Source organism: Octodon degus, unplaced genomic scaffold, assembly GCF_000260255.1.
Source record: "Octodon degus isolate 3935 unplaced genomic scaffold, OctDeg1.0 scaffold00151, whole genome shotgun sequence".
NCBI lineage: Eukaryota > Metazoa > Chordata > Mammalia > Rodentia > Octodontidae > Octodon > Octodon degus.
This window is the reverse complement of record NW_004524727.1, coordinates 441,408-467,131: the sequence shown is the minus strand read 5'-3', so window position 1 is coordinate 467,131 and position 25,724 is coordinate 441,408. Positions and strand designations below refer to the sequence as shown.

At 50.5% G+C, this 25,724-nt stretch overlaps 1 protein-coding gene across 7 annotated transcripts in view; it reads right to left on the bottom strand.

Moving 5' to 3' along the window:
* Positions 1-25,724, bottom strand: part of Myt1l (myelin transcription factor 1 like) — a 191,428-nt gene that overhangs the window by 21,773 nt on the left and 143,931 nt on the right. For all 7 annotated transcript variants that reach the window (XM_023702399.1, XM_023702398.1, XM_004642308.2 and 4 more), the window contains 3 exons: positions 7,094-7,156; positions 2,412-2,495; positions 686-907 (listed from right to left, as the gene is read on the bottom strand). In XM_023702399.1, the coding sequence (XP_023558167.1) occupies positions 686-907; positions 2,412-2,495; positions 7,094-7,156 (369 nt within the window). The remainder of the gene's footprint in view (positions 1-685; positions 908-2,411; positions 2,496-7,093; positions 7,157-25,724) is intronic.

The window sequence follows — 25,724 nt, the reverse complement described above, 5'->3', positions numbered from 1 at the left end:
ATTTACATCCTAACACCAAGCAGATAAACCCCATGCTGGAGGGACGCTGTCCCCAGGTGCCAGAGTGTGGAACAGGGAAGTCTGGCTTTCATCCCTGATTGTGCTCCTAAGAAGACACATGCGCTCTTCCGCATGTGCTGACCAAATGGGACTTTCAAAGTTTACAAGCATTTTTCTGAGAGCTAAAGTTGTGAGGGAAGGGAAACTTAGGTGAGGCTGTTCTGGCTTCTGCTGTCAATAGCTTACACCATGGGTCCCTTCGTGGGGACAGCCTCCTGCAGCGTTGGCTGCACCACACCTTCCAAATGCAGAGGCACCATAGGGTCCCTGTGGCATTGGAGCCTGAGGGCACCTGGGGTGTCTGGGGGAGGCCCCCAGTGTCCCTCATAGACAGCCCCATCCTTGAGCAGAGGGGCAAGGGACAGAGCACTCTGTTTGTATAGAAAGGGAGTAAATGACACTTTGCAGCCAATGGACAATGTCCCTGAGAGGACAGGGCCACCAGCTTTGCAAAGAAGTCAAGTAATCAAGGCTGGACAAGGACATCCTGCTTTGTGCCATTTGCATTTTCTCCCAGATCTGGAGCTGGAATTTCTGCGATTATGCAAGAAAATCCCCCCGGAGAGTTCTGGGACTCAGGAGCGTGCTGCCTGTCCTTCGGATGCGTGTCGGCAGTGGCACCCACCTGCGGTGTGTGAGGAAGCTGCCGCTGACGTGGCCTGAGCCGTCACAGCCCGGTGTGGGGCAGGACATGCCTTCCGTCTTCACCGACTTCCAGGAGAACTGCGAGCCGTTGAGGTACCCATCTTTCTGCCGCTTGGCGGCTAGCGGGCACCCTGAGGCGCTGCGGTGGGACGCGTACTTCCCGGTGATATGGCCTTGACCGTCACAGCCGGGGACAGGACACCTGGTGGAGACAAGACAGAGGGGACGAGCTGCACTTGTGTCCCTGGCCTCCACAATACAGCCAGAGCAGCTTGGTGTGAAGAAGGGGACGAGATGGGAAAAGTCACCCAGAGGTGCCACCTAGTGGTGCAGAGAGATAGTTCACTCCGGCTGGACCATCCTGGGCAGCTCAGGGACAGCACCCTGCACTTTGAGGCGCTGTGACTGTAAGGAGCAGGAACATGTGGTGGGCTGGGGGACATGTGGTGTCCATAGAGGACGCTGCTTCTGGATAGAATCATGGGTCTTCTGGTGGGAAATGCAAAGCCGCTGGAGGGTATGGAGTCCACCAGCCATGCCAATAATAGTGCTGCTTTATGACTGTGCTCCCTTGGGGCTAAAGCTCATCAGTGTTTGGCTGTGGCCTCCGGGACCACAGGCTACCCGGGAACCAAAGATCACTAGGGCGCCTGGGATTCAGGGGTGTGGGGGACCCAGGACAGGCTGCCCTCTGTGTCCAGGGTGCTGAGGGCTGACACTCCAGGGGCCAGGCTGCCTCCGGGAAGGAGGAGGGGCGATTCCACAGCCTCCCACGACCCCAGATGCATCTCTTTAAAAAATTATTTTTACATTCCTGGGAATTGAAGCCATGGCGTTTGTACTGAACTATGTCCTTAGCACATTTAATTTTGAGACAGAGTTTCACTAAGTTGCTCAAGATGGACTCAAATGTGGAATCCTCCTGCCTGTCTCTCACAATGCAGGGATTACAGGTGTGTGCCACTGTACCCAGCTTCCATTTCTTCTTAAACAGCAAAGTTTCTCTTCTACAGTCTGTGTTTCTTATTTATTTTGTTACATTTTATCTTAGTAATGTATGTTTTAATGAAATTTTTTGTTTTAAGTAAAATTTATCTTCAGAAACATCAAGATTTAAATTTTAGGAAGACTCACCAAGATTCTCTTTTTGGTATAAGTGCTACCGAAGTGAACAATCTATTTTTCCTTCTTTCAGTTTTTCAGACACGGTCTCACTATGTAATTCAGGCTATTCTTGAACTTACCAGACTGGCCTTGAACTTTGGGCAATCCTGCCTCAGCCTCCTGAGTGTTGGAATTACAGGCATGCACCACCACGCCCAACTCTTCAGAGCTTTTGAGATCTGGGCCAGTGGGCACCAGTGTGTGACAGATATTTGGCATGGGGTGGGAGCCCCGCAGGGTCATCGTCTCCAGACTGCCCCAGGAGAGGCAGGGCGTAACTGAGTGACTGTTCAAGTGGCAGAGTGGTAAGGGGGTAAGATGGTCACCATTTATTATGTTTATCTCCATCTCCTCCCCAGTGAATTGTGCTGGGGAAGGGGAAGTTTCCTGTGACTTTGGTCATGTGGGCAGCAGTCTGTGGCAGCCCCTGGGACTTCTTGGTTTTGGTCTGTGGGACCCGAGCTGATGCCCTGGGGACTGTTGGCTGTTTCTCTCCCATGTTTGTGGATGCCCAGACACCTGGGCATCTGTGGCCCCCATACCTGATGGGCTCCTGGTCCTCTTTGTCTTCTTTGCTCTGTGCTATCCGGATCCCGCTCTTCTTTGCTCTCGGGCACCCTGAAAGGCTGAAGGAGAGATGTGAGTCAGAAACAAACTCCTGCAATTTTGGAAAGGTTTCTCTCTCATGCACCAAGAGGGTGAGGGGCGCAGGGTGACAGAGGTCAAGTGAGTTCATTTCATTTTCTAGTATTTGGAGGGCCCCAGCTGCCACCTCCTCATCTGTGGGTGTCTCTTGTCTGGGGCAGGCCCCTGTCAGCACTGATCCCAGACTCCTCACTTCTGAGTGGTACCCAGAACTTTGGTGCCACATGGCCCTGATCATCCCTGCGCCTTTTCTCTGTCCCCTACCCCACACTGTCCTCACTGGCACTCCTCTGTGTGGCTGTGCCAGGAGAGGCAGCCATGTGTGTGTGTGTGCCTGGGGCCCAAGTCCTAGCCCAGGGCACTGCAGGGAGCCAGGACAGCTACGTGGCTGCAGCAAGTATCACTGTGTGGGCACAGGAGCAAGGACCTGGGGTGGCCACGTCTCCCCCCAGTGTCTGGTTGTGCCCATGCCCAGCACAGCAGGCCACCTTTCTCTCCCTCAGCATCCAGGCCACACAGAGCCAGGGACTCTGGGGCTTGTTTTCCTGACCAACATTTTAACACCCAGGCTGGAAGTTCTCCATGGCTCGCTTCTTGCTGATTTTCATGCTTGATGAAAATGAGAGGACTTTCTCCAGCTGAGCCCCAGAATGTCAGGAAGATGAAAGGAAGACTGATTCAGCACCGTAAAGCTCTTTTTTTGCCTAAAAAGTGGACATGAAACCAGCTGTGCTGGCCCAGGCTATCATCCCAGCATTGAGGGATGCTGAGGCAGGAGAATCTCAGGTTTGAGCTTAGCTTGGGCTATTTAGCTACTTAGCAAGACTTTATCTCAAGGGCCAGTCAGATAGCTCAGTGGACTAAAGTGGCTGCTTAGGCAGAGCACAGCAGCTGGGGTTCGATCCCAGCATGCTGCACTGGCCTCATCCCTGGGGTGCACTGAGACAGCGATTGAGACTGGGTGTGGTGTTACGCCTATAATCCCAGTGCTTTAGAGGCTAAAATATGAAAATCACTGTGAGTCCAATTTATGTAGTAAGAGCCTGTAGACTCTGTAGAACCTGTACTAAAAAAAAAGAAAAAAAAAAAAAAAGAAAAAAAGACTATTTCAAAATAGAAAATGGGCTGAGGATGGAGCTCAACGTGAAGGCCTGGGGTACAATCCCTATGACATAAAACCAAAACAAAACAGAATAAACAAACAAACCCCAAACAAAATAAAACACATGAATGTGAAGGTCAGCCACACTATGGCTACCCTCTGGAGTGACCTGGAGGTGGCATTGGTCATTCAGAGTGGCTTAGGCATGGCTGTGTCACTGAACGTGAGATGAACGTGAGATGAACGAGGTGCCTGCCTGGCTCTGGGAAGGTGGGCAGGGCCCTGAGGGTCGACATTGGAATCCAAGGAATGCAGCCCCGAGTCTCCTGGCCCCACTGTGCTGCCAGTAGGGACACCGCCCACCACTTCCGGTGTGAAGGTGGCTCTGAGCTCTGGGCCAGCACACAGGAGTAGCGTCTTGGGCTGAGCACTGTCTTCCGCCTTAACTCTAGGCTTCACTCGGAGAGCACAATGCACAGCTGCTGGGCATTGCAGCCACCTCTTCTTCCTTCCTTCTCCTCCTCCCTCCCTCCTCCTCTCTCTTTCTCCTCCTCCTCCTCCTCCTCAAATTGATGACTCTGCTAGAGGCTCCAGACACCTCCACTCACAGCAGAGAAGGGTTTTGGGGTACCTCTGTGGATCCCCAAAACATGAGGGAACTGAGTAGCAGATGGTGGCTGGAGGTGTGGATGTTGCATATTATAAAAGATCTGAAGGGTCCAGAGAGGACACAGGAATCGATGGCACGGGGGAGTGACATCCTCACACTCTTGTTTCTTCTCCAGGAAAGGGTCAGGAGCCCCCTGCAGGTGGTCAGCTGTGCTCGCCAGAGAGGGCACCGTGATTCCTACAGAGGGGGTGCTCAGTAAGCTTTGTCTTGTGTTATTCGAGGGGTATGGTTGCTTGGTAAGATACTAGGGTGTTGAGGGGATACAGCTGGCCTGGGGTCTCAGAGGAAGGACCTTGTAAGCCTGCGGGAGGTGCGTGAGAGGGCCGGTCCCTGTGTGCCTGGAAGTTGCCAGAGAAGGATGATAGAAGTCCTGGGCAGGGTTGGAGGAGCAGCACATGGGAGTGTCAGGAGACGCTCCATGTGCTGGAGAGATCAGCAGCTGGGGCACTCAACAACCTTAGAGCCACAAAGGCGCGGCCGTCAGATCTGACCAGGAGGGCACCTTCCCGGCTCCAGCCCTCGGTCTTCAGGGGCCACTTCCGGCAGGCAGGCGTTCGGAGGTGCAGCTTTGGTCTGAGCACTCTGGCTCCTGGTGCGTCCCTCACTCTGGGAGGCTCAGAGTCCTCCAGGTCAGAAGTGGATGACTCAGTCCTTCTCGGAGCAGAAGGTGGACGAGTCAGGATGCAGAGGTCCCCTGCGACCCCAGACAGACTCCCCGCTGTGAGCAAAGGCAGTGAATCATTAAGCCAAGTTAAGAAAAGTCTTCTGTGTAATTTGCAGGGTTGCGTGTTTCTGGGAAGTGGACATCAGAAGAGGAACAGGCCTGCGGCCAGCCAGATCCAGGGTTCTGTTGGCTTCTGTCCGTCCTCAGCCGCCGACTTGATTCGGAGGTCAGCCCTACTTAACTGTGACCCCCAGGCTTGCTTTCCTGGCTCATTTATATAAGAACCAACCGAATGCAAACTTTTGCTTAATGAACTTTTTGACAGCATTTAAACCTCCACACGAGGGAAGTTGTTATCAGAATAAACGATCTCACAATGTGGCCCACTTCCTCTTTGCTGAGGCTGGTGTAGGGCTGTGTGCTGAGCTCAGGTTTGCCAAAAACATAAACTTTCTTTCCAACTCCATTGGTGAACTCTGGAAAGATCTGCTCAGCTTCAGGTTCAGCTCGTTATATTTTAATCCCAAGTTTGTGCTGTATTAATACATAAATTTATAAATGGAATGGATACATGTGTTTCAACTAAATTATGTCAAAATTCAAATGGTGTCAACTGTCTCCTCCAGATAGAACAGTAGATGAACAGACATTTGGAGAGGAGATAGCCAGGGAATGCATGCTTTCAGTTACACAGACATACAAAATGCTGGAGCTTTGAGCATCCAAGCATGGAGAAACTACTAAGATAAGTTAAATAAAGACTAACATAAAATGTGCTTGAGTTTTTATATTTAATGTCTGTTGAGCTTGGAAATCCTCTGGAATGTCCTCATGGGTCTTGCCTGCAAGCTGTGATGCCTGTCCTGTGTCTGGGAACATCTAGTGGACATGAGAGGGATGTATCCGGAGGCTGGGGCGCTGCTTGCCAGCGCCGCCCCCAGGTACAGGGATCTGGGCTGGCGTGGGGGACTCCGGTGAGCCGTGTGCTTGGGGTGGCCGTACCAGCTAGTTCTTCTTACAGACAAGGGCTTTGTGCACATTTGGATCAGTGTGACGTGTGCCATGTGAGTCCGGTCTTGCATCCAGCTCGGCCAGCAGGGAGTAACCCACCCTGACAGCCATGAGATCTGGTCATTGCATGGCCCACGGCACAGGCAGAGGATCTCGTGACAGCCGTGCACTGAGTTGGCCTGGGGTTGTAGGGTGTGACTGCTCTGATACTCGTTGAACCTCAGGTAGTAGTTTCGCCATAGTGCTGACACTGTCCTCTTCTGGCCCTGGCCTGCCTGGGCTCCTGTCTGTCCAGCAGAGTTTCGGGTGAGTGAGAAGCCCACCGAGTCCATGATACAAACCCCACCTTGGCGCCTGACAGTCCTGGCATTCATCACAGTGATGATGGCAGCAGTGGCACTACCATGTCCCACTATGTCCCCATCCTCAGGGCACCCTTAGTGATTTCTCATGGCTGTATATCCCTGCCGGTCAGGATGGGAGCTGGCATGGCCCAAGTCCCCCTGTAGGACCCTGCCACCGTGGCCCCAAGTCTACCTTGCGATGTTTCCCAGTGTGTGGGAGAATATTTTGCTACACCTCCTACTGACCCTCTAATGTTAGACAGGCGTGGGCACACTTCCCTGGCTGCAGGAGTATGGTCGCTTTGTGATTTCCACGCCTGGTCTCTCTGCTGTAATTTAGACTTTCCCTCCTCTTTGGGCAAAAGTGCCTAGAGTTTGGAAATGCATCATTTCTGTAGTGCCCAGCTCTGTGACTCCCTGCTCATGATAACTGCAGGGCTCTGGCATGAACCTCAGTGTGTACAAGATCGGCTCTCAGTGCACAAGGATGCTTGATCCTGCAGACAGTTCTCAGGGATCTTACAACACAAGAGAGAAGTGTCCTCTTCTCCTGGGAAAACAGCCTGCTGGGGAGCTGGCAGTGTTTCCCTGTGGAGCCACAGGCACTGCTACGGCAGTGTCCACGGGGTGGTGGGTAAGCCCTGCGGGGGGATAGCCCTGCTTCACAGTGATAGGGCTGCAGCTCCACAATTTTATCCCTGTGGCCAAGCTGAGCTTGCTCTGGAGCCCAGGTTTGGAACTGTCCCCCAGGGAGAGGGCGCACTGGCAGGAGCATGTGTCCTACGCACCTCCGATGAGAAGCATAGTTGCCGGTGATGTGTCCTGAGCCGTCACAGCCAGGGGTGGGGCACCTGCAGGGAGAATGCAGAGTAGATAGCTGCCGTGAGTGGAATCCAGTCCTCCAACAACAGATATCTTATCTATCTTCTATTGCTCAGCCTCCCTACGGAAATGTGGACATGAGCTAGGTGTCACCACGGCCACCTCCAAACTTCCTACTCACAGCCCTTCTTTCCAAGTGCAAAGGCACTTCCGGGAGTGTGCGGTTTGTGCCTGCCTAGGACTCCACATGCCTCCTCGGCCGCTAGGATGGTGTGGTTTCCAGGGTGTGTGTTCCCTTCCCCCATCCCAAGTCTCCTTCTCCTGTTCCTGCTCTAAGGTCAGAGGAGGCCAGCTAGCCCCGGGGCTTCCCATCCTACCAACCCACACTCCAGACAAGGCCAATGGTAGGTCTGCGTTGTGACTGAGAACCTGGTCATAGTCAGGGCTCCCTTGCACTGACTCCTACAGCTTGCGCCAGCCTGGGGGACGCCAGTACACACCCGGACTTCAGGAGGCAGGTCAGTGACTGTCTCAGACACTTCAACAGACCTGTGCCACTCTGAAATCTTTATCATGTTCAATGACTGGGATTACAGTGTAGGAAACAGCCTGGGATGCACCCAGCCAAGCTGGCAGATGTTACGGAGTGGTCTGAACACACCTGCATCAGCGGCCTGCACACCCATCTGCTCGGCAAGTATGGCTTTTCCATGCCTCTAGTGGGAGAAAACTGTCTCTGAAGAGTTTTGAAAGTATTGTGTTCCATAGAACTTCTCAAACATGCTTTCCTGAGAATAAGCAGCCCGGATTACAAAACACCTCCACTTTAAGCTACACCATTGCTTTTGTGTCACTTTGAGTATAAAAATTAAGGGATGAAAGATGACAAAGAATTCCTCTTTCTATTAGAGTTGTAACCCTCCCAAAGTACTAAGGATGAAGTTCTATCATGAGCACTATGGCCTCTTAGTACTGCTGGGCAAACCCTGCTCTGCGTACATTCCTACTCAACGGGGGTCTGAAATCTTGCGGGGTTAAAGTCACATGCTTCCAATATTACATACATATGCCCTTCAAAGGCCCTGTCCCCTCCCCTCCGTGGTTACCCTGGGTAGTGGATGCTCAGGGTAGGCGGGCACAGTCCACCCAGATCAGATGAGTGTGTCGGGAAACCACAGGAAATTGGATACGTTTCAGCTGTGAATGCTGCACTTTGAGGCTTGGGTGTGCACACGCTTTACGGTGTTCTGGCATTTTCTATTTCTCCTTTACCTCTGAGAAGGGACTGTGGTTCCAGATTTTAGAGTACAGAAATCTGTATTTTCCTTCTCATAACAACTTAAAGGTTGGGGTTTGATGTATGGCCCATACCATGGGAGAATAAAACTAACTGAAGGAAAGGGAAGGGTAGGAATCTTTGCTGGGTGACTGTGATTCCCCTAGGAATGAGGAGCTGGGATGTTTAAAATAAGAGCTTGCAGGTGAGGCGTGGTCGCCATTTTTAAAGAGAATCCACATCTCAAAACAGGAACTTCAGAGCAGACCGTGGACCTGATTTTTGATAAAGTGATGGCTGTGTGTTTGTGCTGGATCTGTGTACCATCCAGTCGGGACATCCAGCCAGTTGGTAAGTACTTTCTCAAAAGAAGGTAACTGACTGAAGTCGAGTACCTGATTTTTTTTTTTTTTTTGGTGGAACCGGGGATTGAACTCAGGCCCTTGTGCTTGCCAGGCAAACGCTTATTGTACTGAGCCATCTCCTGGCCCGCTGAGTACCTGATTTTCCAAAGAACCCCTGGTGTGGATAGCGGGGAGATCCTGGGATGCTCATAGGGGAAGAGAATTTGTGGAGAGCAACCTCATTCTCAGAGATGCTCATCTTTTTTTTTTTTTTTTTTTTTTTTTTTTCTCCAAATGCCTGCAGGGCAGGTTTGGCTGGCTGGAGTTGTGGGGATCGAACCACAGCAACCTGAGCCCGACTGCTTTGTTGAAGCAGCCACTTAAAGAACTGAGCTAAGGGGCAGGCCCCCAGAGATGCTCATCTTAACCAGGTGTTCATTTTGAATTGTGCAGATGCGCATGCTCCTGCTAGCCAGGAAGACATATTTGGTGGCTTTATTTTATTTTGCTCAAGGAAAATGATTCATACACTCTTCTTAATTTAAGTATTTAGTGTAAATTTGTCTAAAAGGCACTCATTTTCTATACAGATAGACATTTTCCATGTCTTCCTTTGGTGGAGATTAAGACTGTTGTCAGATTTATGTCAAAGTTAAAGCACATTTTTGTAACTCATGCGATGTAATAAAAATCAGATTTCATTACCTATTTAAAAAAAAACCCTTTCATTCATGTACATGTTTAGCTGCCTTTTACAAATATCTAATCTGTTGCCTGGTAAGTGTACCTGCTGTTGAAGCGAGCACGTTATTGTCTGGTAAGCAAAGAGGAGTTTCAACTCTCCTTTTTTACTATAAAAACAAAAGTCACAGATTTTGTTCATTTTCAGAGTTTTCACTTTTTGTGTGTGGGGGAGATGAGAAATAGGTCTTTCTCTCTCTAAATCTGTCTTATTTCCAGGGTCCCAGGGGAGCGTCAGAAGGGGCTGAGGCCCAGCTCTGCGTTGCGAGGTGCGCCTGTGCGGGGATCTTTGAGCCCTGCGCGGCTGGAGGCAAGCAAAGGGCGTCTTGGCGACGCGGCCTTTCTGCCGTTCAACTGCACACCCCTAGGTGGCGCCCAAGGACCATGGAAGGCAGCAGGGCACGGTGGTATTAGTGCTTCTTCCAGCGGCTCTGGTGTTCATTTCCTTGATTGTTAGAGACCTTAAGGCTTTTAAAAATTCCTAGATTTACATACAGATCTCCTAGCTTAAAAAATCTCCGATAAGCCTGCCTCTCTGTTTCCTACCACCTCTCCTGTGTTCTATGTGCACCAATCCCCCCCAAACAAAGGTACTTATAATTCATCCTAAAAAAACCCACTGATAAGAAAATAAATTCTTTTTTTGTGAATAAAAAAAAGAAAAAAGAAATCTCAACATGCAAAAGCACAGCTTTCTGCAGTTGAGGGCGAGGAAGCCATGGCTCACCTAACAAAGGGAATCTGGCTGTCTGGAGGCCATGGGCTCCGAGATCAGAAGACAGGGCTGGGCTGGGCTGGGTCGATGCACCGCAATCGATGGGCGCCCGCCCAGCCAGCACAATACTCCTCGAGGCGGGCCCTCGTGGGGCCACCTGAGTCCTGGAGCTGCGGAAGAGGGGCTGCGTATCCATGGAAACGGCCCTTCACTCCCCACAGGAGGCTCCCAGAACACACGTGCTGGTCTGGTCGGAGGAGGAACAGAAGGGGTCGGCAAGGACACTTGCTTTCCTGCTTCTTACCACAAGCGACAGTGCTTTGGCAGGTCTAAACACTTAGAGCTAAGGGTGCAGAGTTGTATGAAATCAAACCCTTACCCTTATCTGTGTATTTTCTTTTCTACTCCAAATATACCCTGGGGTAAAAACGCTCAGGGAAAGAAATTGATGAATAAATAATCTCAAAATCTGGGCTTGCTGCTTCTCAGATATGCTTAAGACAAAAATACTCTCAGTTTACGTGCACTATCTGATCTCATGGTTGCCTTGATGTTAGGCAACAATAAGAGAACATGTTCTTTGCTGGAGCCTGTTAGTATCTGGCTGGGTACGCTGATCTGGTACTGACATTTTTAAATGGTAATAGAAAAAGTGCTCACAAATGTGTACGTTTTGACTTTGTGGCAACTGCTCTTTTCAGTAGCAGCAACTGTGTTCCTGCTATCTTTGTACATCTGAGACACCAGAGAGAGGCCCCAAATCTGAGAACCCCCTGTCTCTCTGCACTTTGGGCTTTCTCTTTCTTATTCACCACTAAGAAAATATCGAACCTTTATAAGAATCATCATCAGATATGTCTTCTTAGGGGTCATCAGATATACCTTCTGACACTTGACAAATTTGGTATCTGCACACTAGAATATATAATCACAGAAGTCAGCGGGCATGGTGGCACATGCATGTAATCCCAGCATGATGCAGGAGAATTGCAAGTTCCAGTCCAGCCAGAACAACTTAGCGAAATGCAGTCTCCAAATGAAAAAGGGATGCAGATACAGTTGGATACAAGGGCCAGGGTTCAATCCCCAGCTCCACAGACAGAAAGGTCGTGCAATTTTGCACTGGCGCCCACCACAAGGAGAAGGCAGACTCCATGTCTTCCTTTAATTTGCCCTCAGCAAGATGCAAGCCTTGGGGCTGGGGAGATGGCTCAGTAGATATCCTGGCAAGCACAAGGGTCTGAGTTCAATCCCTGGTTCTACCCCCCTCCTCAAAAAAAGAAAAAAAAAAGATGCAAGCCTTGGCACTCAGTGCTGTGGATTTCTTCCCTTGCAAAACCACAGCCCAGGAAAGGGTAGTAGGGATGGAACCGCTGCCTCCCACAACTGAAGTTGCAGTGTTGGTTAATTATTCAGTAGACTGTCTCCTGCTGTAGTCTACCCTCCTTCCCTCCACTTTCCAAAAATAATGCAATGACAATGCTTAAATTGATGCTCAGAGCTATGTTCAGACATGACATTCTTTGGGGCAGGCATACCCTCTGTTACATGAGCGTGTACAGGGATAGGCAGTACGCTTGCTGTTGGAGGTGGGCGGAGCAGGGGATCCGCTTCTTATCAAGGCCCTGAGCTTTGCAAGTTGGGGACTCCCTACAGCACTCCAACATTTGTCCAGTGGGGTTGCATGAGGCTCTATTTGCTCTTGCCAGACACAGTGTGGGTTAGACAGCCAGGGGCTCCTTGTCCTTGGAGAGTAGTGTCACACTGGCAGGGCAGATATCTGCGGAGCAGGGGCCTGGAATAAGCTCTTCATTCAGTGTACCAGGCATGCCTATTGCATTCCACAGACCATGGGGGAAAATACCCAGGGGTGGCTCACGGCCTCTCCTTTTGATAGAGTCAATTGCTTGTTTTTAAAATCTTGCAAACAAAGGCTGCATTTGCTGCCAGCCTGATGGATCTCTACCTGGACTCTGAGCTCCGAGGCAGTGCGCTTCTTGCCTAGTTGGCCCTGGAAGTCTGACTTTAAGCCATGCCTTGATTTGGAGCTCGCTAGCTAAGACACACATAAAAACCCTGAGTATTTGAAATAAGGACATGAAATGTCAATTGGATATACTTTGAAGAATGTCAAGGGGAGTCCTTGAGCAGTGCCTTTTTTATTTTTCGTTACCTAGAAACTCTAAATTAGTACAATATACTTGTTTTCTTAACACCCTCAGTTTTAAAAGAAACCATAAAAATGTGAAATTAAACCTTGTCTATAGTAGCTACACACATTTGCAAGTCAGAAAGATACAAGATTCTGGCTAGCTGTATAAAATTTTGCCCCATGTATATAGTTCTTTCTGCCATGTACATGGGAAACAATAAAGAAATGTAGAAATGGGCAAAGTAAGGACCTTTTCCTTCCTTTCTCTTTCTTTCTTCCTTTCTTTTTCTTTCTTCCTTTCTCTTTCTTTCTTCCTTCCTTTCTCTTTCTTCCTTCCTTTCTTCCTTTCTTCCTTCCTTCCTTCCTTTCTTTCTTTCTTTCTTTCTTTCTTTCTTTCTTTCTTTCTTTCTTTCTTTTCTTTCTCTCTCTTTTTCTTTCTTTCTCTCTCCCTCTCTTCTTTCCTTCCTTTCTTCCTTCCCTCCCTCCCCTCTCCTCCCCCTTCTTTCTTTCTTCTTTTTCTTCCTTTCTTTCATTCATGACAGACTCTTACTGTGTAGTCTGAGCTGGCCTTGAACAGTATGTAGCCCAGGCTGGCCTCCAACTCCACGTTCCCTCCTGCCTCAGCTTCCCAAGTGCTAGGGTTACAGGCATGAGCCACCACACCTGGATGTAACCTGGCTATGAAATGAAGACATTAAAAAGTAGATGCTAAATGCTCAATGCTCATTATTACTCTATCACTCTGCCACTCTGTCCCCAAGTGGAAAGAAGCAGGTGACTATAAGCAATATAAACTTATGGCCAATTTTTGAACATATTGTCTAGAACTCAAAATATGATGGAATCCTGTAACTCACTTTGCAATTTATCTGGTACTCAAAACTTTCTCTTTGTTTGAAACTCAGTGTTCAGTGTGTGAATTTTCAAATTTGTCCCAAGATGAGGACCCACCACTGGACCTGAGTGGCTTCCCAGCCAATGTCCCCTTGGGGTGGGCCGTTGTCCTTTCCTCCCTCCTCCCTCCCTCTTTTCCTTCCTTCCTTCCTTCCTTCCTTCCTTCCTTCCTTCCTTCCTTCCCTCCCTCCCTCCCTCCCTCCCTCCTTCCTTCCCTTCTCCCCAGCAAGCAGCCAGCCAGGCATCCTGGGCATGAGCCTATGCTTCCTTAGGGCAAACGGAGCTGAAGTCCCAGGGAGAGGAGCATGTGGGTGTTGTGCCCTAACCACAAGTCTCCACAGAGTACCCCTGTTTTGCTCTGCTCAGTCCTGGGGCCTCCGTGCTGGGAGACCCCATAGATGTCTGCACCTGTGACACCCAGAGAGGAGTTCACTGATTCTCTGAGGCAGGGAACATGAAAACAGAGAACTAATGCTCAAAGGCCTAGGTATGACTTGTGCCTGATAGGACGGCAGGCACTGTGGGGGTGGAGTGGATGCCACAGGCAGCCACAGGGGCATGAGGGGCTTACTGGCTCCAGGTGTGCCACAGTGTGTCCTTCCATGCTGGGGGTGAATTCTAGAGATGTAGGGTCAGGGATTGCCATGGCCCCAGGGTCATCCGGGAGGGCACATGGATAAACTCAGCGAGTGCAGCCTCCTGAATAGCACAGCTGGGTGATGGGTACTTGGTGTGGCATGTGCATGGTGTAGCCTGGGCACATGCACGCACACACAGTGTGTTACATCCTGAGTGCTATACGCCATGGGAACTGCGTGCACATCCAGCTACATCTAAACATAGAAGAGCAGGTGTTTTCAGCTCCTTGACAATGCCGTGAGACTGCTGTGGTATATGTGGCCCAGGATTGTCCAGACACGGTCAGGCAGTGCATGAGCAGCTGTGCTAGCCGGAGCGCACGTGACGTTCTGCAAGGCTTATTGCTGATTTGCTTCCTGCACAACCCATTGGCACACATTTAATTCTGACTCAGAGTATCTGACTGGCACTAAGCAAATCCTGCCTTCCCTTGCCTCTGACTTGGGCAGCCCCAAAGTGTCCCAGGAGTGGGGTGTTCACTGCACTGATTTTTGGTTTCAGCACTAGGTGACAGGGGACAGGGGACATGGGACCCACCGTGGAGCGGGTGAGGAGACCACCCTGCACACGCTGCCTTTCTGCAGGAGCCCCCAGCTGCCGGCAGGCTCTTGGGGCACACGCTGGGCTGCCTGGCAGCTGTGTCTCATGCAGCATGCAGTGCTGTTATTCCAGACCCTTCCATCATGCAGGCTAAGGTCCTCACTCATGGGACATCTGTGTGGCACATGCTGCCCTTGCAGGCGGGAGTGGACACCTAGCTTGGACCCCTCGGAGCCAACACTGAAAACTGCTGGACGGCGGATGGCGTCCCAGATACTTCCGGCAGTCAGGCGGCTCCTGTCCAGTGCGGCAGAACGTACCTAGCACATCCTGATGTCCCCTTCATTTAACGGGGTGTGTCCAGGGAAACTGCTGCCAGAGCACATGCACGTCCAGCAGCAGTGGGCCAGCTAAACAAGAGGCGGGGCAGCTGCAGTCAGAATTGGAATTGGACTCGGAGGACCCATGCAAAAAAAAAAAAAATACAAAAGGTGACTGGCGCAGCTGACTCAAGGCCACAGAATCCAACATTCCTTACTGCCAGCCCTCATCAGGGTCAGGGGTACATTCAGGGCCTGACACATTCACCAAACGCTCCCGATGCGGGGTTGGGGTTACATCTGACATGCACGGGGTCCCGCCTGGGGTTGGGGAGCTGGGCCTGGAAGTACTCACCTTTGGTCTAGGGCAGTCAGTGCCATTTATGGCCGAGAAAGGCCAAGTGTAATGGTGTGTAGGTGGATACAGGGAATTCCTTTCTGGCTACAGGCACAAGGTTTTGATGTGTGAGATGAATGCATCTACTTTATCTTGAGATGGACCAGAAGGATCTCTCTCACCAAGCACCCTATCTCTATCAGTGGAAGGCATGTGTGAATTTATGCCTCTGGCCATTGGTCCTAAGTTGTCAGACAGGCCAGGGTGAGCCGGTGATCACTGACTCTATTGATGGGATCATGACATGAAGAAGTGGGGGATTCTCTGCAAGGACATCTTCTTCACAGTAAGCACACCACAGGCACTGGGGCTGCACTCATGTAGTCTGAAATCTGCCATGTCCACAATGCTCCTCCCGCTGCTGTCATTCCACACCCACAGGCACTCACACTCAGCCCCCACACACTCCCTGCAAGGCCTGGCTACTGCAGTCAGCACAGCCCACACTCGGTGCCCCCAGACCTAAGGATGCAGACAGAGCCCCGAGGGCTGGAGTGACAAAGCCCAGCATGACACAGGAGGTCAACCCATGTCTCTGTCTATGAATGGCTTAGCATCTTTGTCAGCTAAGTGGAGAAAGGGTTTCTAGCACTGTTAAACAGGCCAGCTTGCCAAAACCTCTGACCTTGGCCAGGCTTGGGAGAGGCAGGTTGTGGGGGAGCAGGCAGGGCACATGCGTTTCCTTGGTAGCTAAGACGATGCTCTTCATCTTTAACATTCTTCTTATGCTTATTGTTCCTGTTTGTTTCAATGTGTGTCAAGTGTGTGGGTCCTTTATTGTTTGAAGCCCCTGTCTTACCTCCCAGAGAAAACACATTTTATCGTAATCAGGAGAAATGAAAGGATTCCACGTGCCACCTGCTCTCTGTGTAGACGCAGCCTTGGGATCTTCTCCTCCTCTCTCTTCCTCATTGCGGCTTCCTGCCCTTCTCTTATTTATAACTATCTGGTTTTAAAGCTTTTATCTTTAGTTTATTTTCTCCCCCTTCAGCCCTTTATTCTATAGAAAAGAAAGAATATACCTAGCTTCCTACAAAACCTGTGTTTTCTCCTTGTTTCAAATATGGCTTTGTTGTTGGGGGAAGGTGTCATGCTGACAAGGATTTCAGACTTAATTTTGTCAGAGATTTTAGAAACAGAGTAATCAACATCCTTATGTCAAGGCAAGGAGATAGATTTGAGTCAGAGAAGTATCTTATCAAAGGTCACACAGGAGTGATGTACTTAAGGTTGTAAGAAATTCTCTGCTGTCCTGTTCCAGTCAATCTCTGTGAGAAGAATTTACACCTTCCAGCCTGCAGCTACTGAGTGACTGTGCCCACCAGGGGGAGGGCCCCACTTCCTCAGAAGGGCCTGTTCTTCTTCTGTCTGGCTGATGAGGCCATGTCTGTGGACATATTGGGTCTTACAGGCCTGGGGAGAGTGGGAGAGATAGTATGAAAGTGACTTAAGGATTCTTTAGACTGCTGGGTCAAGGACATCACTGTCTGTGACATCTAGGAAAGCTGCTATCTCCTTGATTTTGAGGAGGGCTGGCATGATAGGAGTCGTTAGGTGTTGGTCCCAGCCCTGAGCCACCACTGATGTGCAGGAAATCAGGGGAAGAGAAGAAGATGGGGGAAGGCAGGGGAGAAGGAACTGAGAGGGAGAAGATGCCGTGGCCTGCAGATCCGGGACATCTGCTAGTTTGATGGTGTTGCCGATCCAGTATGCAGAGGCTGAGGTGGACCTGTGCTCTCCTCAGTGTCCAGAGGGCCCAAAGTTGAGGGGCAAAGAATGAGGGCAAGGCCCCTCAGAGCACATCCGGCTCTTCTAGAGAAGCATAGAGTCTCTCCTGCCTGTGTAGACAGTGCTGAAAGGGGAACTGGCTGACAGAAGGTAGGTGCAGGTGGAAGAACAGGACAAAGCAAACTGGTCAACTGAGTGTGCCGAGCCCGCTGAGCTCAGACACAGGATTTCAGGGTGGCGATCTCCTGACCTTGCCCTCATGACGATGGTGGGAAAGCCTGACTTGGGACAAGGATGAATCCCTGACTACTGGGGGGAGAAGCAGCATGCACAACCATTGTCCGGAGTGCAGCAAGATGCAATATGAGCCATGTATTTAGCTCAGAGAAGATGCTAGAGAAGCCTTATATCTGTGAGGGGATCTCAGAAGGAGGAGGGAGACCTCCTCCAAAGGTTCCTGAGGCATCTGCCCAAGGAGGTGGGGCTATCTTGAGAAGCCTGTAGCCTGGGGCAGTGGGGCCGCCATGGGTGACCACTGAAAAGGTTCCAGCCTGGTGACTGCCTGAGGTAGCCCTGTGAGGACAGCAAGTGTCTATCCCTTCTCCCTGGAGATGGCAGCATCTCTCGTGGGAATTCCAGGAAGTGCCTGTGGTCCTTGATGGCTCTGTCCTTGTCTCACCTTCTGCTTTGATTAAGATCACCCCCAGAGTCCCCTGAGGGACTCTGCTCCTGTCCTCTGTGTCCTGCCATGTCCAGGTACTGGGCATGCCTGAGGACCTGGGTCTGTGTTTATTGGTGGGGGACACGGGCTCCTCTGGATGGGCTGAGCTCCCCAGGCTATGCCAATGGCCACTGTCCTCTGGCACAATGGGCGGTGGGCTGTGGCCTCTTCCTCTCTGGGTCTCAGAAGCCACTGTCTGTGCTGTTTCAGTTTCCTGATTAGCAGTCGAAGCGCTTAGATCTACAGACCTGGCCTCAAGCCTGAGCAGATGGTAACCTTGACCTGTGGCCTGTCTAAGCATCCTGCTTCCTTTGCCTGGCAGGAGAGGGGCAGCTTCAACTCTTGCCCAGTGGTGCCCCTCAAGGAGCTTTCCCTCCACTGCAGCCTCAGCGCTGTTCAGAAGATCTGTAGAGCTGATTTTTACTGTCCTTGTGTTTCTGCCAGAAGTCCTTGCTCTGCAGTACCAGCCCACACATTTTGGAGAGGCAAGAAGAAAAGAAGGTGGCTTCCTGCTTGAAGGAGATGCCTAGCCTTCCTGCAGAGTCTTCACAGCCCCAGGAGTCCTGCTGACTTTTAGACTGAGGGGCTCAGAGCATGGGGACACAGGTACACCCAGAAGTCCTGCCCAGAACCCCAGGACTCAATCCTGGCTTTGTAGCTGCAAAATTGGAAAACAATGGCCTTTGGCCCTCCTGGGGCCTTGGAGGGGCCCAGAGCATGTGCTTACTAGTGCAGTTCAGGGGCCCTCTATTCCTGCAAGGCTGGGGACATTCTTCCTCATTGCCACAGGGGTTTGTGTGAAGGCCACCCAGACTTCCTGGGCCAGAAGGACCCTTGGATTCTGCAGGCTTGTGCTACAGGAGAATCAGCCCCATTGTTCCCTACAGCAACCCCATGAGAGCTGCACCTGGGAGCCCAGCTTGCTTGACCCACGCCCACCTTTGCTCACTCCCTTTGCCCACCAGCAGCTTTTGTCCTTCCTGCTCTTTGAGAAGAAACCTGCCTGGCCATCTGCAATTTGCAGAGTGGGAAGCAGGTTTGGAATCCAGCTGTTTGGCCTAGACCACCGAGCTGCCATGTGTGCATATTCAGAAAGGAAGATGGTTTCAAGGAGGGGTGGTGCAGGGACAGGGAGTCATGGGGGCAGTGGTTGGACAGGGAGAGAGTGGCACTATGGCTTCAGCCTCCTGGGACATAGTTATGGAGGATAAGAGAGAAAGGAGGGGTGCAAGAGACCTCCTGGTAGGTAGAGGGACAGACACGCCTGGCCTGGACCTGAGGTTGTGACAAGTGCTGTCTCTGGGGAAAGTGGAGCTTGCCAACACCCAGCTGAGTCTGCGCACACCATCCGAGGGGCCCGGAGGCTCCTGCCCCTGACTCTAGTGCCTGGGAGGTACATTGGTGTGTGCTCTTGTCTGTGGCTAGGCCTGTCATTGGGCTTTAGCTCAAATGTCTGCCACATTGTCCTCAGCATGAAGGACATGGAGCTGAGGCAAAGTCCTGGATCTCAAGGGCCACAGATCCTGGTGGGAGAGAGAAACAGCATCCCGCAAGGACTCAGGGAGTGCCCTTGGGTGGTCAGACGCCTGCATTCACTGCCCAGAGGGAAGCAGAGCTTGGTCAAATCTCACTCTATCTGTAGTTCCTGCTCACTGCAGGGTCTGTGTGCAATAAAAAGTTGGGTGATTAAATATAAATATGCTCATTAATGCAAATATGTAGACTCAGGCTATTGTTAAAACATTATCTTCATTATTATATTAACTGTTCGCCCCTAATATGGAATCAGAGTCTGTTCCAGATACATTGTTGTGGGGTCTGCTGACCGTGGCGAATGGAAGTATTAACAGTATCTATCTTTATTTACTGACCCTTTAACAGCCTTGGCTCCAATTTTTAAGAAAATTATTTTGAAATGTGGCTGCCTGAAGCGAATTTTAGTGGCAACTTCACTTGCCTAATGCTAAAAATGTATTTCTTAGGAAAAGAGTTACATTCTGAAAATGATTTGCTGTTATGTGAGCATTAGAGGATGAACAGGATGATTTCTGGAAGAAAAGGAAAGAAGGATTCTCTCAGAGGATGAGGCTTGCAGTGATCGTTAATCCTCAAGTCTTGTACGTGCCCCCTGGGACAGGCCGTTGGGGCCCCTTCCTGTGCAGAAGGCAGGGTGGGTGCTTCCAGCCTGCGGGGAGGTACTTTGAAGATTATTGCAGGGCGGGGGTGATCCACAGCCCCCCCCCCCCACTGGTCCAGGCTGCCCTGGGGCTGGGAGGGAGGTGGGAAGAGGGAGTGCGTTGCTATGGCGACCTGGTTGCTAGGCTCTTTCTTTTCTCAGCCATCCCTGTGGTGCAGGCTGGTTCCATAATATGTAAGGAAAAAAAAAAAAAAAAAAAAAAAAAAAAGGAAAAAGCCTGGATCAGCTCCTTAAGGTGCTGAGCAGCTGGGTACTGAGAAGAGTGGGAGATGCCCTGAGGGTGGGTGGTTCCTCCAGGGAAGGTGGAAGGCTTTTGGAGGAGGAGGCTGCAGCACAACCGCTGCATCTCTGGGGTAGTGATGCACTGAGTCCAGGACCGCTGGGATATACACACTTGCCCTCCCAGAGCTTAAGGGGAATCCCAGGTACTGGGTGCCTCCAGACCACAAGCTGCCTGCTGCCAGGATGGCCCAAGATTCGGGCTACTGAAGGGAGTCCCAGTCACATGGGTGCAGGCTCGGCTGGAGGTAAACAGGGCACAGCCGTCCTGTGCTTGCTGTGATTCTCCTTTCTCGGCACCACTGGTCCTCCGGTGGATCAGAGGCAGCCCTGCAGCTCTGTGCTGTGCTGCCTTGTAGAATGGACCTGCACGTCTCTCATTGGAGCCAGGCCCAGGACTAAGGGCACAGCCTGTTGGGAAGGGGTGTGGGGTACAGATGCTCCTGAGACCTGACTGCGGAGCCCCACCCTCTCAGGAGCCAACTCCTTACTGCAGGCTCAGCCTTCTGTGCTGGTGTGTGTGGGTGTGTGTGAATGTAGGTGTGAGTGTCTGAGGGCACACTGTGTGTCTTTGCACGTGGGGTGTTAGAATATGTGTACATATACATGTTGCATGTATGCACACGTGGTATGTATGTATATGTGTTGCATGTGCATGTGGGTATATGCCTCATAGAGTACATGCATAAGTGTGTATGTATGTATGTCTATGTGCATGTGTGTTGTGTGTGCATGCTATGAATACAATTGTGAGGTGTGAGGTGCATACATGCAGGTGTTACATATGTGTATGGTGCATTTGGTGGACCAGTGTGTATGTACTTGCATGTGTGTGGTTAGCATGTATGTAAATGTATGTTGTGTGTGTACATGTGGGCTGTTGGCATGTGTGCTGCATGAATGTGTATACCTTATGGATCATGTGCATGTATATTGTGTTTGTTTATGCATGTGTGGTATGTATGTGAATTGTGTTAGTGCATGTATGCATGAGCACACATATTTCTGTATGGCATGTGTGTGTGTGTGTGCAGGTGCTTGTGTGTCTGTGTGCAGTATGTGTAGTTTCTTTCTTTTTTTAAAAATGTATTTGGTACAGGGTCTCACGACGCAGCTCAGACTTGTAGTGATCCTCCTGCTTTCAGCCTTCCCAGTACTGGGATTATAGGCATGCACCACCATGCCTGGGGGTGAGAACAGCACAGCATGTGGTGCCAGGGACCGAACCCCAGTCCCTGCACTTGCCTAAGCAGGCACTTAGTCCACTGAGCTATCTCACTGGCCCTTGTGTGTGGTTTCTGTTAGAGAAGTGACCAGTTGCTCTTGCTCACGGGCTCAGGGAGGATGAGGCCCCTCGTTGGTAAGCGAAAGGGTCCGCTCAGGAGGCAGAAGGCAGGAAGTGCATGGCTAATTCTCAGCTGTCCTTCTTCTGGTCTCTGTTCTGTTCTGGAGTGTTCCCTACTTGTGGGGCTCAGCGACAGGCATTCGAGTGCTAGTTCCATATGCTGTCCTCATGTTTCGGTTGGAAATGATTGGCAGACGAAGGAGCCTGAGAGGCCAAAATTAAGGAGCAAGTAGAGGTGGCTACTAGCAGGGCCGGGCAGGGAGGTGCCTGGCGGCACGACAGGGCTAACATCTCCACCCTATTGGGAGGCCAGCAGTCACGTCGTGAGCCCTCCCTGTTTCAGGTGCACTGGAAATGAACAAACATCATCCCCCTGAAGGGCTGGAGAGCAGCTTCCGGCGGTGCTCGTGTGGGGTTTGCGGTTCTTCCTTCCTTGGCTGCTGACCCTCGCGGTGGCTCCAGCGAAGACTGATGCCAGCCGCCAGGCCGTTCATCACCTCTCAGTGCACGAAGGCTAGGCCTTGGGCAGACACTGGGCACTGGGCTGGTGGGTCTCGGGATTCATACTAATGGCTGGACCCACCTGGTCCTCAGACTACTGGGCACTTGGGACAACTTTTTCCTGGAATTTGTTCCTCGCTTTTGGTCTGCTCACTAAGGGATATAGGAAGGTTGTAAATGGGAAAGGCACAGTGGGAACAGCTGCAGGAAGCAGACACCACCAGGGAGCACCCTAACCTCATCAGGGAGCACCCCATCTACCCCAGGCACCCAGTCTCTTCCTTGCCAGACAATGAGGGGTGACTGCTCACCCTTGTGGCCTTGTGACGGGGCTGCAGAGGGAAAACTTCTGTCTGTGAGCTCTGGGGAGCTGGGGCTGGCCTGGCTGCTGCTTTTTCCAGGTAAGAAACAGAAATTAGAAAGTCTAAGTCATCACTGAAGGCCGCATGGCTGTGAGCGTGGAGGGGCTGACCCAGGTGTCACTTCTACTGTCAACAGGAGGGCTGATACCTGGCCCAGCTGCTCTACTTGGCTGGGAGCCTTTGTCCTGGTTACCCACCTGCATCATCAAGGCCTGACACAAGAGAAAACTTGTTAGTACTTATTGAGTGAGCTGGCGTGTGGACTCAGTGACACCTGCGCCATTTTGGAAGAAGAAGAGAAGAGGAAGCAAATTTGAGACGCTGGGACGATGGGTGAGAGAGCTCTGGATCTGCAGTGAAACTACTGCTTCTGAGAGGGAGAAGGTAACATCTCTGAAGGTGCAGCAGAGGTTGGGACCGAGATAGACCGTTAGGAAGCATCAGGGTGGACTTGTGGGACGTGTGCAGGAGCAGGATGGGTTATGCACACACAAGGCTAACCAATCTAGGGGTGACAGTCAGGCATCTGGAGGTGTACCAGACACAACCAAGAGTTGAGAGCTAAGTTGGTATAGAGTAGTAGCCTGAAAATGCTAGAGAGAGAGAGAGAGAGAGAGAGAGAGAGAGAGAGAGAGAGAGAGAGAAACACTCACATCGCCACCTGACCCACACAGGATAAAGCATGACTCCCTTTCAGCTAGGTGCTCCTCTGTCAGCCTTATCCTGAAACACAAGCCATCCAAAAAAGGCAAGAGAAATGAGGCAAGCATTCAAAGTAATTTGAAAAATAGAGAAATGACAAAAAAGAAAGATGATCAAAATATGCCAGTTGGGAAAATGTTTCAGAATTCAGAATGTGAGGCGAGGAGAGTGAAATTAGTAAGTGAGGATTAGCTCTGAAGTGTGTTTGATGGGCATTTTTATTTGATGATTTTCAACCTGATTTGCAAGTCTGATACAAGTATTTTTAAAATTGTACCCTATTAGACAAGAGTGAGACAAAGACATATTAGGAAAATGGAATTCTTTTATCTTTGAAATATTTTGATCGTTATTGTTGGAGTTTCAAATAGAGGAAGTTTTATTTCATTCACTGTTGGAGTTGGGTTAAATTCTAGTGTGTTAATTATCTTTGTCCTTTTCTGTCCTGCCACCCCATCTGCCCTCCCCCCAGATGATCTCAGAGGTCCCAAGACCTGGCGGATGAGGCCACCATGGTTGGTTCTGGTCTCTGAGTGGATTCAGACCTAAGTTATTCATTTAGCAAATGAACTACTCATGTTACAAATAGGAGCTTTCTGACCTTTATGATGACCTATTGGGAGGTTTTGGTGGTGTCGCTATGTTGTAGATGGCATTTAGAAGGGTGAGGGGGAGCTGGAGAGATAGCTCAATGGCAGAGCACCTGCCTGGCAAGCATGAGGTCCTAAGTTTGATTAACAGTAAAGTAACAACAAACAAACAAACAAACAAAAAGGAAAAGAAAGAAAAAGGAAGGCTAGAGATGACTTAGGTTGTGTGGCAGGGGGTGACTGCTGACATCAGAAGTCTGGCCTTGGGTCTCAGGGTGCTCTGGTCCTGCCTCTGATGTGGCCTTCAGAGGAGGACTCACTAGTCACCATAGGCTGTGGACAGTGAGGAGGGGTGGGCTCCCTGTGGCTATGTTTACATCACACTGTGAGACTCCTGGGGGCGTTCGGAGGCTTCCAGGTCCTGCAGGAGTCTTTATTCATGCAATTGGAACATTTGGACCAGCTTGTTCAAAGGAACTGTTCAAAGAAAACAAATAATAGATCTCCCAGCTTGCAGTGAAATAAAAAGCAACATTTTCAATTATTTCTATTTAGTTTCAACAGTTGTTCCATTTGATCTTCCTGGGGAATTAAAAGAAAAAACAGAGACAGGTGTCTTCTGTGGTAAAACTCTCGTTCTGATATAAAAGCAATGCAAAGAAAAATGCCCAGGGAGATGCCAGGAGAGAAGCTGCCCGTTGGCCACTGTGGGCATTGTTTGAAGGTGAGGTTCAGCGGAAGCCCAGCTTTGGCGTTGGCGTTGGGGTATGGAAAGATTTCCCCGGTGAGAGGCGAGAGTCGGCAAAGGAGACGGAAGTTGTGGGCCAATGAGTGCCTTGAGTTTGCCCATTTTCCAGGGTGGTAGGTGCCGTATGGGTGCTGGACATGCAGCGTGGACAACATGCCCAGGTCCTGGGTCACAGAACCCTCCTTCTAGTGAGTTCTGAGACCACCCTGCACATGCATGTGAGGCTTGCTAAAACCAGAAAAGCCGGTCTGAAAACATGACAGTTCATTTAAAAAAAACCAACCAACAAACAGAGCATCCAATAAGCAGGTAGAAACTTCCGAGAGGCAGATTTTTTTTTTTTTTTTTTTTTTTTTTGGTGGAACCAGGGATTGAACTCAGGTCCTTGCTCTTGCCAGGGAAGCGCTTATTCCACTGAGCCATCTCCCCGGCCCCAAGGCGGATGTTATATCTACATTGTTTGCTCTGAAAATGTATCAACGGGAAATCTTTGAACTTCAATCTGACACTCATCCTGGGTGTCACAGAGGGACATCGAGGGACAGAAGAGGGCAGGAATCTGTAGAGAGTACAGATGGCAGCAAGGAGTTGTAGCTTGGGAGGAAGGACCTGGGAGAGGGTAGGAGAGTTGAGCCTCCCAGACAGGAATCTAGGGCAGTAAGAAACCATCCCAAGGAGAAGTCCTGTCCAGCAATGTCCAATTTTCATCTCACTTTCCTCCATAAACAATCTAGACCTTAAAATCGGGTAAGATTCAGTTATGTTTTTTCTTTATTCAAGAGGAATTTTAAATTAGGGAAACAGATGTGAGTTTCAATGGAAAGAGCCAAATGGTGGATCGCTAATAAGCCTTGAGTTCTTCTTCTGTAAGTGTATTTTTACTGAGACACAAGGATTCAGCGTCCAGCTGGCTTTGGGGACCGTATCCCAGCACACTGTCTTTCTTCTGCAGGAACTGGTGCTCTGAATTCAGGGACTGAGACCCAGGTTTCTGCAGTATTGGGTTCACTGCAGTGGCACCTGTGGCTGGCTGCACGGCCAGAGCTGAAAACCCACTTCTCATTCCTGGGTGCATTTCATGGAACACAGAAAGGCTGCACTGGAGACATGGGACACTGGGGTGGCGGAGGCATTCGTGTTGAGACTCAAAACTTCTGTCATTATTTTCATTCCCAGAAAGAAGGTCGTCCTGGGCCTCCACCAGCTAGGAAGCACAAGGCTGAGGTGGCATCTGCCCTGTGCCAGGACAGGAGCCCAGCCTCATGCTCTGTCCCTGCCCTGCCCGAGGCTGCTTTGCTTCTGAGAGGACTCCAGGCCTGGCTTCAGCGAGATCAGCGCAAGCAACAGGAACCAAGACAGCCTCATCCATGCTCCTCTGCTGTGTGTGACTGGAGATGCTCCCAGTA